Genomic DNA, 15,490 nt, shown 5'->3' on the forward strand with positions numbered 1-15,490 from the left:
GGGAATCTGCTACCTTTAAAGGAAACCATTCCATTTTTGGATAGCTCTAATTGTTAGAAAGTTTTGCCTTATTTCAGACCCCAAACTCCCTCTCTGCAACTTCCCCCAAATTTGTTCCTAATTCTGTCCTTTGGGATCAACAAAAAAGTCTAATCTCTCTCCCAAGAGGGATTAAAATGTTTGGGGACCATGATCGTCTCCTAACTCTTGCTTGTGGTCATACAGCTATTAAATAGCCAAGCTAGCAATGGAAACCACACATTTTGATTCTAGTGAGTTCAGTGTTCTTCCCACTAGAACAATGATGCTGAAAGTTATTGAGTAGAGATTAGAACTGAAGAAGCCATTTAATGTTTGGAGCTTACTGTAAAAGCTGTGTGAGGACAGGGACCTTGTCCTAGATAAACTCTGTATCTAATTCAGTGCCTAGCACAGTGCTTTGGATGCAGTAAATACTTAATATATATTTGTTGAAGTAAATTGGAGCTGTCATTCGGGTAGGGGATAAGGTTTGTTTATTTTTTTTTCTGGGAAGTGGGCTTGAGACAAGGGGCTGGGGCTGGGGGTAAGGGGCTGAATGAGAAACGATCCTTAGAGTGAGTGGAGCAGGAAGAGGACTGTCACAAAGTTATCTCTCTACCCTTGGTAGTGCAAGATATTCCTATCATCCTCTGTTCATCTTCTGACCTTTCCCCTCCTTTCAGAGGATCACCCCATACTGGTGGGTCAGGCTCCAGGTACACCCTGTGCATATCCTCAGCTAGACCCCTTTCCCTTTCTTCCATCCTTTCAGCCCCATCCAATGATCAATTCCCAGAATAGAAATTTCTCTGGTGGGTGGAGGTGAGGGTAGGGTAAGGGTCCCCTGTATCCTGGCATTTTAGCTTGGGGTTTGCACTGCCTCCAGACCCAGTCTAACTTGATTCCTGGTGGCCTGAATTGAAATCCCTTCAAAGCAGCTGGTGGGGTCAAGCTGCCCAACCTAAAAGGTGCCTTCGTGCCTAGGGGTACCCCCACCCCTAGTAGTCCAGCAATGAAAAAGAAATGTGGTCCTGTGTGTTTTGGGGGTGTCAAGGGAGACATTAGACTGACTATGTGGAGGGTACTCCCAAAGTGCCCAGTCGAGTCCTGGCATTTGAGAGATATTAGTGTGGTGCCGGATTACAGATGGCAATGATGGGCATGGGATGGACGCCTATCTAACTGATCCGAATTGGCAGACGATAGCGGAGTGAGATGCTGGAATCCTGCAGGTGGGATGTTGAGATGGGGAAGGAGGGTGGATCAGGGACCCCCAAGTCTGCTCTGGGCCGGTTGAGTCTTTGCGGGGCTGGGGAGGAGGATGGAGTAGGAATCCCCCAAGTCTGCTCTGGGCCGGTTGAGTCTTTGCGGGGACGGGGGAGAAGGAAGGTGGTTTTCCAAATGGAGGCTGGAAGGTTGGATCCAGATGAGACCCTTCAAATAGTCTTGGGTTTTGTCGCTTTTCTCGCCCATATTCATTTCCTTTGTTCAGAAAGCAGGAGGAGGGAGAGCGGGAAAGGATAGGGGAGGTGGAAAAGGAGGGGGGGTGTGGTAGGGAGGAAGAGGGGAGAAGCCGAGCTAGGAGGGAGGGGCCCACCAGTGTGCAGGTTGAAACTGTCACATTGTCCCCTCCTCCTGGGCGGGGTCCGAGGTGTGTCTGAGCTCTGCCAGAGACCCAAACCGGGGCACCCCCAGGGCACTAGCAGGCTTGCACGGTGCTGGGGGTATGGGGGTGCCACCCTCTTGGGAATTAGAGGGGACAGAAGATTTTGAGCTGGGGGGCACTGAGGCTGGGCGGCTCAGGTGTCGGGGTTCATTGTCCAGCTGGTGCCTGCTTGGGTCACCTTGGGTAAGTCTGTGTCTTGCTCAGGCTCATGAGCCCTTGTCTAGGACGCGAGTGTGGGAGTTAGGGACCAGCCCCTCCTGGAGGAGTGGGAACCTGTCCCCATAGGATGGTGCAGGCAAAGGGCAAGGGGTCCTGACCATCTGGAGGCTGGGGACTGGGGGGGCTGCCTGGGACCCAAGCGACAGAAGCAGCCGCAATGAGGCTGACTGCTGTGTGCGTGTTGGGGCCAGGGGCGGTAGCTCGGCCCTCGGCTCCTCTCTTGGCCACGGGGTCCCCAGCCGCGACTCCCACCCCTTTCCAGGTGCAAAAACAGGGGCACTATCTCTTTAAAGCTTCCAGGGCTGCTACCGCACCATGTGATTGCTTGAAAGGCTGAGCGCTGCTGGCGCTGCAGCAGAGGAGTTCGGAGGAGGATGAGCTGCGGCTCGCAGCCGCCCCGTGCCCGCAGCCCAGCCCAGCTTCGGGCTGTCCCCGAGCCCTGGCCGGGACCTGTGGTCCAGGCCCCCCGGGGACCCACCTCTGGGACCACCTGCTGGCCAGCTGGCAGGATGGTGAGCCCCTTGCCTGCCGGGCACTGGGGGGACAGTGGCTGTGGGTGTTGGGTGGGATCCCGGGGTATGTTGCGGAGGGGGGCTGGGTGGGTCACACCTGATAAGGGGTGTGGAGGAGTGGAAGGGGAGTGAGCGGAGCTATTTTTAAGTTGTTGAATGGAGTCTGCGGGAATGATAAGGGACAGGGGCAGAGATTTGTCAAGGAGAGGGCTGGGGCTACCCTCCCTCCTTTGGCTCTGGGTGTAGGGGCGCATGGTTTGCCAAGGGGCTCCAAGTAGGGCATGCCTCCGGGGTGGGGGAGCCAGGACAGCTTCCTTGCCCGGGCTCTGTTTTTCCTTAGCAGGGGGCTTACCCCCTTGGCTCCCATGCCCGCAGGTGCCTGCTGTGTGCCCACCAGTGCCTGCTGGCTGATGTTCCTGCACTGTGCCCACCATGCCACACTCCATAACGGCCTTCCAGGCCGCTTACATTGGCATCGAGGTGCTCATCGCCCTGGTGTCAGTGCCTGGGAACGTGCTGGTGATCTGGGCAGTGAAAGTGAACCAGGCTCTTCGTGATGCCACCTTCTGCTTCATTGTGTCGCTGGCTGTGGCCGACGTGGCCGTGGGTGCCCTGGTCATCCCTCTCGCCATCCTTATCAACATTGGTCCCCAGACCCATTTCTACACCTGCCTCATGGTGGCCTGTCCTGTCCTCATCCTCACCCAGAGCTCCATCCTGGCCTTGCTTGCTATTGCTGTTGACCGCTACCTCCGAGTCAAGATCCCGCTCAGGTCAGTAGGGGGTGACTGAAGGTAACCAACTCTCCTTTCTCTACCCCCATGTTTGGGTAGCCTTGGATGACATCAGTTGCCACTGGCAGTGTGGGATGTTCTGTGTTTCTGAGTGCCCCCACCTTTCCTTCCCAACACATCTGAAGAAACAGAGGAACAAGTGAGATATATTACCCTCAAAAACTGTAGATGTATCCAGGCATATTTTGCCTAGGCATCATGCCTTCTCTCCTTCTGCTCCTCAGTGTCAGGGTGCTGTTGGGTTGGTGGGTAGGAATTGGATAGGCAGGAAGAGAAGGCTCAGTCTCAGCCAAGTACTTCTAGAACAGGGAAACCAGTGGGCATACGAGCATAGGTTCATGCCAGAGAGGGCAGCTTTGGCTGTTCTCTCAACATGGTCCAAGAGGCTCAAGGCTCACTTCCATTTCTGATTTGGATGCTGTTCTGGGGGCTAGGGGTATGTGATGGCAAAATGGCGCCTAATGCGTGAGCCCAGAGCCATGGGAACTGTAGAGTCAGTCTGAGACTGGGACAAGAAAGAGGCCAGGACTCTAGAGTAATGGGGTTTGGTAGCTTTTCCCCAAGCCCCTTGGGAGCCAGAGGAAGATGGGCAGCTGGCAGCAGGACTGCTGGCCCAGGGAAGTGGACCTGCCTTTGGGGTTGCATTGTGGTACCTAAGGAACCTGGTTTCCTCTGTCTGCCGCCCATCCACTTGCTGTTTGTCGTGGGCGTTAGGGAGGGAACTGTTTATGTTCTGTCTTAATGTTCCTTGTTCTGTTGAAAAAACATTCTGAGTTTTAGTCCACGGAACAGGGTAGGAAGCAGCATTCCTGTCGGTGCCTGGGTAGTGCTATTGTCCAGGCAGCGTCAGTCCTCCTTGCTGGTGCCCAAGTTCACATCAGAGCTCAGTGCCCAGGGATGCCAGGACATGATGTAGTTACCCGGGCAGTGCCCGTGCCACATAGTGCCAGGGAGAAACCTGGACAAGTGCCAAGTAGTGGCCATGCCAGGATACCCACAAAGCGTGCTGGTCTCTTCTCTAAATGTGACAAGCTTCCCTTTCTCTCTGGGAGCCTTGTCCATCTTTGACACCTGCTATCTCTCAGATAGGCAGGAGGAATTCTGTCTGGCAGTCTTCAGGCAGACCCTCGCTCTGGTAATCTGGGGTCCTCCTTTCTTTTCTGGACAGGAGAAGATAGAGGAGAAGATGAGGACTTAGTTCTGTGTTTCTCTTTTGCATTTGAACAGATCCTTTCATTTTAGTTATTCAACCAATATTTATTAAGTGCCTCCAAGAGCAAGACATTGGACTAGATGAAGAGGTAACAGGACATGAGTCCTTGCCCCCAAGAAACTTCCCATGGCCTGGCTTGACAAAATGCTTTTGTATATGTTACCTCATTCTGTCTTCACACTAACCCAGTGAGGTAGAAAGGATCTTATTCTCATGTCGTAGATGGGAAAACCCAGACTTGGAGGGAATGAAGTGACTTACCCTCAGCCACACAGCCGGTCAGTGGCAGAGCTGGGAACAGGAGCCGGGGTAACTCCTCATCCCCTGATGTCTGATGTCTTCTTGGAGGTCATTGGGTACCTCAATACCAGAGCTCTTTCCTCTGATGAGATGCCTGGTACCAAGGGCTGTACCCCTTGATGCAAAAAGGCAAGATTTTGAATTCCTTGTAAGATCAGTCCTAGTGGGAACTTAAGGCACATAAAGGGTGGCTCTGTGATCAGGAATGACTAGTAGCAGATCTTTGTACTCTCAGATGAATCTGATCTTAGCACACTGCACCTGGGCTGGGCCCCATGGGCCAAGGACTTGATTATAAGGAAAACACCCTCTAATGTAGCAACCCTTCCCTTCCAGAAGTTCTGACTTTTGAGTGGATGCCAACTGGAAACATGTGAACGCCTTGTTGTTGATAGTACTAATATCATTAACAATTAGAAGATACTGTTGTCTCCCCAAGGACGCTAGGGTAGGTCTGGCCTCACAGCGATGGATGCTCATGCCCACTCTTCCATGCCTTAGCACTCAGATTCCCTTCCCCCACACAAGGGTCTTCCTTTGAGGTGCAGCTGTGGCTTTAATGGGGTGAGTGATGGATTGGAGGTCCGGAGGATTGGGGTTTGAGTCTCGGCTCAACTCAGCTACTGTGTGGCCTTGGACAAGCCAAGGTTTCCTCCTTTGCTCAGTGAGAGGGTTGGACTAGAAGACCTTAAGAGTCCCTTCTCCCTCTTGTTAGCTCCTGCAAGCCTTCCTTCTTCTCCCCTCTGCTCTCCAGCGTCCAGCCCCTGGGATCCTTCCACCTCAAAATTTCCAAGGACACTTTGTCTAGATCTCCCCTTTCCTTTATAACATTCTCCCTTGGATCATTCATTCGTAGTTGTCTATACGTGTCTCCCTTCTCTCTCCTTTCCTCCCTCCCCATCCTCTACATCCTCCTACCTCCACACCTGGACTTTGTAAGCCCTTGAGCGCAGAGGTCATTCTCTTTGTCATCTTTGTGTATGTGCCCAGTACCTGCTCATAATAGGTGCTTAATCAATGTTTGCTTGAATGGAATTTGAATCTAGTCCATTGTCTTGTCAGGACTGCCCTCATTCTATTCCAATCATTTACCACTTCCTTCCCTCCCTCTCTTCCTTCCTTCCTTCCTTCCTTCCTTCCTTCCTTCCTTCCTTCCTTCCTTCCTTCCTTCCTTCCTTCCTTCCTTCCTTCCTTCCTTCCTTCCTTCCTTCCTTCCTTCCTTCCTTCCTTCCTTCCTTCCTTCCTTCCTTTCCTCCCTCTCTCCCTTATTTCCTTTCTCTCTTCCTTCCTTCCTTCCCTCCCTTCCTTCTTTCCTTCCTTCCTTCTTTCTCTCCTTTCCCTCTTCCTTCCTTTCCTCCCTCACTTCTTTCCTTTCTCTCTTACTCCTTCCCTTCTTTTCTCTTCTTTCTTTCTTCCATCCTTCCTTCTTTCCTTTCTCTCTTCCTTCCTTTTCTCCCTCCCTTCTTTTTTTTTTTTTTTTTTTTTTTGCGGGGTAATGGGGATTAAGTGACTTGTCCAGGGTCACACAGCTAGTAAGTGTAAAGTGTCTGAGGCTGGATTTGAACTCAGGTACTCCTGAATCCAGGGCTGGTGCTTTATCCATTGCGCCACTTAGCTGCCCCCCTCCCTCCCTTCTTTCCTTTCTTTCTTCCTCCTTCCCTTCCTTCTTCCTATTTCTCTCTTCCTTCCTTTCTTCCCCCCTCCCTCCCTCCTTCACTTCCTTCTTTCCTTCCTTTTTTCTTTCTTTCCTTCCTTCCTTCCTCCCTCCCTCCATTCCTCCCTCCTCCCCCTCATTTCCAGAGATAGGAGAGAGAAAGATAAAATAATCCATTTTTGGTATGAATCTCACTCGTGCTGAGCTTGCCCTCATGACAATCTTTTTTGGGGGGTGCAGGGCAATGAGGGTTAAGTGACTTGCCCAGGGTCACACAACTAATAAATGTCAAGTGTCTGAGGCCAGATTTGAACTTAGGTCCTCCTGAATCCAGGGCCGGTGCTTTATCCACTATGACAACCTTCTTGATATGCATTGTCTACCCCTCCTGAGTGTATGCTTGTTCTTCTTGTTGTTCTGCCCTCAGTGACTGAAGAGGTCAGCTGTTCCTTCTCAGTTCAAACACCAACTCTTTAGGAAGTTGGGGGTTATGAGAGAATCCCAGACTAACATTCTCAGGGTAAGAGCAGGGCTCTTCCCAAGTAAGATGCTTATTCTGCAAAATTTGCTTGAACCCAAGTAAGTAGCCATTCATGAGGATAAACAGTAGGAGGCAAGGAGAGGGGCCCTCTAGGAAGAGAACATGGAACAGAAATTCAGTTCCCCAGAGGGTTCTGGGTTTATCTGCCAGGTCTTTCTTGGAGGCACAGCTTAGTGCAGTGGTAAGAATATTGAATCTGGAGTCTGAAGGCCAGCACCTGTGTGACCCTGGGCATGTCTTTCACTCTTGGGCTTGTGTTACTTCTGAGAGGGTTGGATTAGATAGACTCCTTAGGCTCCTACCAGCCTTACATCTATGAGTCTTGACCATCCCAGGTCTCCCCTGCTTGGATCTGGCCTCTTAAGGTAGAGATATTGGAGTGGGGGCAGAGACTGCTGTGACATTTCCTAGTCTAGACCCATCCCCATCACTCTCTAGGCAATGACAAGCAAGGAGTGAAATCCATCTAACTACCAAATGACTGGGAGGGCGGGGTCTGAGGACATGGGAATAAGGGCAACTAATAGAGATTCTGACATCTCTAGCCAGAAGCATCGGTGGCATTTGGCTCCTATCCCAGATAGCCAACCAAAAGCAGCTCCAGCCTCTGTCACCGTTACTGGAAATTAAATTAGTATTGACCACTACTCCTGTGCCCTTGGGTGACCTGGAAAGAGAAGGAAGACCATTGCTCAAGGCATTTTTTTGGGGAAAGGAGTAGTATGTTGGTCATTTAGCCATAAATGGGAGAAAGGATGGTATGAAGGAAGGGTTAGGTCTCCAGGATTGGGATCCAGTTACCACATAATAATCAAGCCATTGATTTGCCACTAATTAATAACTTGTTTGCATATTGATCTACATATTATTTGCATACAGCCAGCGGGTGGTTAGTGGTCCTTCCTTTACTCCTCATTTCAGGAAACCCCCCAACATCTGTTCTTCTGCTTGGCCTCTCTTAGTGCCCATATTTGAATTGGTCCTATGACATTTAAAGGAGGGTCCGTACCACGCTAGTGGTCCACCAGTTTTGTACCACAAAATCCCCAGCCTCCACCCCCAGATGCAGTTTTCTGTCTGGTCTTCCCAGGTTGGCTTGGGAAGGGTCACAATATCCAATCTATCCTTGGATCATCTTCTCTTCTTTGAGTCCTCAGGAAGTAAAGCAGCAAGAAAGTAAAGGGATGGAGGAAGAAAAAGAGAAGAAGAGGAATCCCAAGGCCCAAATAACGGGTCTGCAGGTTTAGCTACCAGGAAACCTTTCTTTGTTGCCAAACTAAATGTTCAATGTGCTGTGGTTCATTAGGGCTAAGAGCACTGTGCTGTGAGCAAGGGGAAAAGAAACATTAGAGAACCAGTGATGAGGATTATTTTGTAGGATTTATAGCAGGCATGATGTGCCTTCAAGGATGCCTAGTATAACTTCATTTTATAGGGGAGGAAATTGAAATCCAATAGAGAAGTGACTTATCAAAGGCCACACAAGCAGTACCAGAGCTGAGATCAGAACCCTGTTCTTTGATTCCATATTTGGTTCTCTTTCTTCCTTATCACACTTTTTACTTGTGCAGGGAATTGGACTGTGGCAAGGCTTTAAAGGTACAAAATTCCAGACAAGTGACTGAAGGGATTCTTGGTCTGTCTAGCTGGGGAGGACACTGGACTGCTAGTCAAGAGACTATCGAGCTTGCTGTGAGACCTTGAGCAAATCACTTTGCCTTCATTCTCTGGCCCTCAGTTTCTTCATCTGTTAAAATAGGAATTTAGCCAAGGTGAGGCCTGAAGCTCATTCCAGCAGTAAGATTTTGTGATTCATTCCTTTCACAACTAGCTATTGCCCCGGGCCTAACGAAGTCTGTATGTTGTTTTGGGTGACTGGATATTGATGTCGGGTCTTGAATGAACAAGAAACTGGAGGATTTAGGAAGAATTTTTGTAGGACTTGAAGGGATAGTGTTGGTTTTGTTTTTCTGGATCTTTGTCAGATGCTGTGATTTGCTACCCAGCCTCACATCTGCCCCTTGTTCCCTTCCTTCCAAGCTGGGGGCACCTCTACCCTAGTGGGCAGTGGGGTCCATGCTTCTGTTCATTACTGGAAGCTTGCCTTACCCAAGATGGGAAGGAAAAGCTATCTGGGGGAGGGTTGAAAGTCTGCTTGGATTAGGCCCTGACAGAGAGAAATGTTAAAAATTGAATTATGGGTAGATTAGGGATTACTTAGTTTTTTCACCACCTGCTGCCCTGGATTGGCCTTGGATTCATTTGACCACTAAAGGGGGTGAGAACAGTTATCTAATCCTTCTGCCCATACATCAGTGGAATTGGACAGGCTGTGTGTGTGTGTGTGTGTGTGTGTGTGTGTGTGTGTGTGTGTGTGTGTGTGTGTGTGTGTGTGTTGGGGGTGGGTGGGTGGGTGGGGGTTTGTGGCTTTCTGTATCCTGGAAATAGTTGCTCTCTAAATCTAGAGATTTTCAAAAGAGGAGAAAGTGAATAGTTTCCGAATCTTTATAAAGGCTGATGGCTTAGATAAGGGAAACTAGTAGAGTCACCTAGAATAAGTCTTTTCTGGGACATGAGACAACCGTGAAGCTAGTTTCTACCTCTTGCCCATATCTAGGCTAGGTCCTAGTTATATTTCTCTTGCTTTCTTGCTATAGACTCCTAACTAACTGGCTTTCCCTACCTCTAGTTCCTCTTTACTGTAATCCATTCATCTTCCTATGGTTACTTAGAGAAACCTAGGTGGTGCAGTGAATATAGTACTGGGCCAGGAGTCAGGAAGACCTGAGTTCAAATCCAGACTCAGAGACTTACTAGCTGTGTTACCCTGGACATGTCACTTAATGTCTGCCTCCGTTTCCTCAATTTTAAAAGGAGAATCATAATGAGACCTACCTCCTGGGGTTGTTGTGAAGATTAGATGAGATTATATCTGTAAAGCACTTAACACAGTACTCAACAGATATTCATTTCCTTCCATCCTATGACACTACTCTTTTCTGGTTATATTTCTGGTCAGAAATCTTCAATGATTCCTCATCGTCTATGTAAAAAAAGCCAAACTCTTTAGTTTGGCATTTAAAGTCCTCCGGGATCTGGTCTCAACCTACCTGTCTAAATTTATCTCCTGTTTCTTCCCCCATAAATTCTGTGCTGCCACCAAAGTGGACAACTTGCCACTCTCTGGACAAGCTTTTCCACTTAGGCATTTCTGCTCCTGATATTTCCCCCTGCCTGCAAGATCCATTAGCCCTTCTCCCCTTGCTAAAATCCTCTTTGCTTTTAAGGTTTATAGGACATGGATATTGAACTCGAAGGGGCTTTAAAGTCTGTCTACCACAGCCCCTCTCCCTCTATTTGACAGATGAGGGAACTGTGGATCAGGAAGGGCAAATGATTTACCTAGGGAAATACAGGGAGGAAGGGTCAGGGGAGGGATTTGAACCCATGTCCTTTGACTACAGTCAGTGTTCTTTTTTCTGTACTATGCTCCTTATGGGGGCAGCTAGGTGGCACAGTGGATAGAGTGTTGGGCTTGGAATCAGGAAGATGAGTCTTCCTGAGTTCAAAACCGGCCTTGGGGCAGCTAGGTGGCGCAGTGGATAGAGCACCGGCCCTGGATTCAGGAGGACCTGAGTTCAAATCCAGCCTCAGACACTTAACACTTACTAGCTGTGTGACCCTGGGCAAGTTACTTAACCCCAATTGCCCCACCCAAAAAAACCCCCTAAAAAACCAGCCTCACACACTTAGCTGTGCAACTCTGGGCAAGTCGCTTAATCCTGTTTGTCTCGATTTCCTCATCTGTACAATGAGCTGGAGAAGGAAATGAGAAACCACTCCAGTATCTTCGCCAAGAAAATCCCAAATGGGGTTACAGGGAGTCAGTCAGACATGACTGAAAAATGACTAAACAACAACTACATGCCCCCTACTACAGGGCCTATCTCCCAAGGCCATTTACTTTAAATGCCTCCTCTATCCCTCATGTGTATGTGATTTCTTTCTCTTATCAATTCCCATAGAACTTTGTATCTCTCCTATGGTTTCTGCCATATGCTGCCTTGTATGATTGCTATTTATGAATGTGCCTCATCTCTCCTTCTATGGTAGATCGCAAGCCCTTGAAGTCAGGCGTCATGTATTATTCATCTTTGTATCTCTCCCCCTCAACGCTAGAGCCTTGCCCACGGTATGTGCTCAATAAGTGTCTGAGTGATGGCAAGGGCAGAATCGATAGATAGTCCTTTCAGCAAGAGGGATCTGAGCTAGATTAGGAAGTTGAACCTTTCCCAACAGCTGTGTCCTATGAAGCATTGCAAGGAAGATGGGGAGATCTTTAATGGATCGAGTAAGGCACAGTCCTTGTTTGGTGGTGGTGGAGGGGAGGGGGGGGAGGGTTGGATGAGAGGTGACTCCTGGAGGCTCTTCTGAACCTCCTAGCACGTCAGAGCAGGAAGGAACTTGGAGACCATCTAATAATCCAGGTCCTTTACTGAATAGATTCGGAAACTGAGACCCAAAGAGATGACATGACTACAGAACTTAAGAGGGGGAGCCAGGATCGGAACCTACCCAGTGATCCTTTTATTGTATCGTGTTGCCTCCTATTTATGACGGTTCTTGTGTCAGGCTAAAAGGAAGGGCCTGCCCTGTCCCTGTGCCCCTAATTTCAGAGACTATATTGCATTCCTGGTATCTTCCAACCTAGCCGCCCAGGCTGGGAAGAAGGAGCAGGAGAACGTGGGTCTCTTCTGTTTCTCACGGGGCTTGGGTATCTTCCTCATTCATTTTCCTTTGCCCCTTCGATGAAAAAAGATTCCTTTTGCCCAGGGCTGAAAGTCCAGAGGGCATGGTCCATGGGGTATGTGCCCCTTTGGGGAAAGAGATGAAGTAGGGTAAGTAGCAGACAGGAGTAATGAGAGGGATGCTTGAGAAATAACTCTCTTGTGGCCCATTGTTACCCCTTGGTCACAGCCTTGTTAAGGCAAATGAGGTGGAAGCAGCTGCTGCCAAAGAGCAAACAACAAGGGGGCAGTTGGAGGGGGGAATGGTGGTGGAAAGGGAGCTAGCTTCCTCTCTGTTGGGTGCCAGGGAAGGAGAAGAGACAGGTAGAAACTGAACCTGGACGTGAAGCAGGAGAACCATGCCCATGTCCCATTGCCTTGAGAGGTAGTTGGCCATTGGGGGAGACTTTTAGGTGTGTCTCGAACACTGGCTACTTTCCTTAATGGGGAGGGGAGGGGGCAAGGAAATCCCAACTTAGGGGAATTTGGGGGCATCTTGCTCCAAACCTCCCAAGCCACTTAGACTAAGACTTGAGCATGATGGAGTTCAGCAGTTGACCAAAGGAAGACCTACAATATACAAAACACACTTTTCCTACCCACCATCTATCCCTCTGCCCACATATTGAACCTTTTCACTGACTGTCCTCCCAAATCTGTCCAAGTGCTATAAAACTGGGCTAGGCAGTCAGGCAAAATGGCAGGTTGGACTCCACTCTAGCCATGCTATGGCTTGGCAAAAATTCCATGTAGGACCCACCCATCCCTCCCCCATGCCCTTGGTGGCCCTTAGGTGTCCCCTTTATCTTTGGCTGTACAGGAGCAAAGGGACTGAGCTAAGGGCATCTGGTCTGGCCCTCCACTGCCTCCTCATTGTTGGAGGTGGCTGTTGAAGAGAGAGAGGTCAGCTGTACCCTGGGCCCCTTTCCCAGTCCTCTGTTTTCTTTCCTTGTGGGTAGCACAAGGCATAGCCACAAACATGGGATGAAAATTTCACATGCCAAGCCCTGGCTGGGAGCTCTGGGTGAGGCTGGGAATCCAGAGTGATAGGAATGCTATGGTGAATTTCTAGAGACAGAAGATGTGGCAAATAGACTTCCCAGATCCATAAAGTAGCTCCCAGGCCTTAGGACAGCTGGTTCCCTGCTGTCATTGGCTCCCTTCTCAGAGATGCACTTCCTGCCTTCCAGTGTCCAAGCAGAGAGAAGAGGGTTGGTCGCCCTAAAATTCCGAGGCATTGTACGTCCCCTCCTGATTCATGCCACTCTAACATTGGAGGGACCAGAATTTAAGAATACCCAAAGGGTCAAGCTGCATTCATTGGCATGGTGAATATTTTTTTGATCCATAAGACAATAGGCATAGTAGTACGAAAATGTTTATTGCAAAGTAAAACTATAATAATTCGTAACAGTCAACAATCCTTGTCCTTCTAGTATTAAAATCCTGGGACTCATAGGCTGTCAAGATCCCCTGATGGTTGCTTGATCCACCCTCTTGCCTCCACATAGCCCAGGCAGATGGGAATCTTTCCTGGCTTGGCCAAGCTTTAGGGACATGACTACTCAGCAAACCCCAGCATCCAGAGGCTCCCCAGATCCAGCTGTTCCTTGCATTTTTTCCTTCCTTCTGATTCTCACCTTCCTTTCAGGAAGTTGTTCTCTCCATTTAAATCTCTAGCTGCAGTGACCCTTAGCCATTATTTCCCTCTCTCTTCTGCCCTCAACATCTATACCATGCGCTAGAAAGAGATCACTCCTTGGTGGACTCGAACTAAATATCTCTACAATCTGAGTTTCTGTGAGCCAGGAGGTACTAACCTATTGTTGGGATCCAGGGGAATTCAGGCAAGTGGACTGTGGGATAGCATCAATTTTTCTCCAGTAGGGAAGAAAGACAGCAACTCAACCATTGAGGTCACCTATCCTTACCCAGAAGTGATATAGAAGATGTAACCAGTGGTGTCCCCCATTCCTGTGGGGATGCTTGTCTTGCCATGTAGAGTTTTTTTTCCCCTTCCCTATCAAAGCCACCTCAAAGCAGCAATAAGGAATGGGTCTAGACTTGAAAGATTGCTGAGCTGCCTCTCACATTGAGGATGGAGGCTTTTCAAAGAATACAGCAGAAACTATAAGCAGTCAGCAAGCATTTGTGGGCTGCCCACAGTGTGTCTTCTGCTGCTGGGCTAGACGGGCAGGTCAGGAGAGCTGGGTGGATGTTGTGTGTGTAGCAATAGGAGTCTGTGTCATGGAAAGCAAATTTGGAAATGGTGCCAATGGCCCTTGACACAGAGTCAGTCTTCCTTAGCCAGACTCCTCTGTGTTGGTCACTCTCTTGCAGAGGGTTCATGGGGTCATAGCATCATAGACTTAGATCCTAAAGGCAACTTTGAGGCCATCCAGTGCAGTCTCATTTTATAAATGAGGAAAGGGAGGTCAAGGCATGCTAAGTGAGTTAGTTATCTAAGGCCACATAGATAGTATAAGAGGCAGAATTTGAACCTGGGTCCTTTGATTTCAAAGCTAATGCTTTTTCCACTGTAGCCCCTGTACCACCCACCTTGATGGAGTTTAGAGAGTCTGGAAATCTGAATTCTTGTCTAGCTTTATTAAAAATTGGCCACATAACAAAAAAAACCAAACCACCCCAAAATCCATTGGGGCAGCTAGGTGGAGCAGAGGTTAGAGCACCAGCCCTGGAGTCAGGAGTACCTGAGTTCAAATTCAGACTCAGACACTTGTCACTTACTAGCTGTGTGACCCTGGGCAAGTTACTTAACCATCATTGCCACACAAAAAAGAAAAAAAAAACCCAAAAAACAAAAAAATTGGCCACGTGACTATAGTTGTCATGTCACCTGCCTGGGCCTTGTGCTCTTCATCTGCAAAACAAAGATGGGGGCAGAGAACAGACTAGAAAACTTTTATGGCCCCTGCAATTCTGTGATTTAGCTGTCTTGAAGGAATTAAGAAATTCTAAGAGGTAGAAGTGAGGTAGTTGCTGTCCTCCTCAATTAACTCCAGTGGCTCCCTATTGCCTCTAGGACAACCTAAAGGTTTTCTTTGGCATTTATAGCCCTTCACTAGCTGTCTCTAGCCTAACCTGCCTCTACCCTGACCTTCATAACCTATCTCTAACTTTCCAGCCTCTTTGTGCATTTCTGTGGTTCCACAACACTTACCTTCTGACTGTTCAGAACAAAGGCATGGAGAGAGGGGACATGGGAGATGGAGTGTCGTGTATGAGGAACAGATCTGGAATTTGGATCGGAGATTGAGGCTCCAGTCTCTATACTGCCACTTGTTTGCTGTGTGACCTTGGGCTAGTCACTTAATTTCTCTCAGCCTCTGTTTCTTTGTTTGTAAAATGAGGGGGGGGGTGGGCTAGATCAAGACTTAAACTTTTTTTTTTTTTAGTGAGGCAATGGGGGTTAAGTGACTTGCCCAGGGTCACACAGCTAGTAAGTGTTAAGTGTCTGAGGCCGGATTTGAACTCAGGTACTCCTGACTCTAGGGCTGGTACTCTATCCACTGCGCCACCTAGCTGCCCCAAGACTTAAACTTTTTCCACTCAAGACCCCTTTTCGCGGGAGACATTTTTACATGACCCCCTCCCCTCCCCCAAAATTTTTACACAACTCTGGTACAAAATAGGCATATCCCTATAAAATAGGTATACATAACCTTTTACTGTTGCCAAATTTTTCCCGAGGTCCACATTCAGTTATGCAGTGGGTCTCAACTGTTAGTTTAAGAAACTGGGGGCTAGATGATATCGAAGGAT

The 15,490-nt window shown here is 48.8% G+C and overlaps 1 protein-coding gene across 2 annotated transcripts in view; it reads left to right on the forward strand.

Annotated features, from left to right (window-relative positions):
* Nucleotides 1–1,667: 1,667 nt before the first annotated feature.
* The window catches only part of ADORA1 (adenosine A1 receptor), a 61,687-nt gene continuing 47,864 nt past the window's right edge, over nt 1,668–15,490 (forward strand). The window contains exons 1-3 of one of the 2 annotated variants that reach the window (XM_043963910.1): nt 1,668–1,870; nt 2,200–2,418; nt 2,794–3,191. In XM_043963910.1, the coding sequence (XP_043819845.1) occupies nt 2,851–3,191 (341 nt within the window). In that variant the 5' untranslated portion in view covers nt 1,668–1,870; nt 2,200–2,418; nt 2,794–2,850. The remainder of the gene's footprint in view (nt 1,871–2,199; nt 2,419–2,793; nt 3,192–15,490) is intronic. The other variant, XM_043963911.1, reaches the window with a different exon arrangement.

This window comes from Dromiciops gliroides, chromosome 4 (assembly GCF_019393635.1).
Source record: "Dromiciops gliroides isolate mDroGli1 chromosome 4, mDroGli1.pri, whole genome shotgun sequence".
NCBI lineage: Eukaryota > Metazoa > Chordata > Mammalia > Microbiotheria > Microbiotheriidae > Dromiciops > Dromiciops gliroides.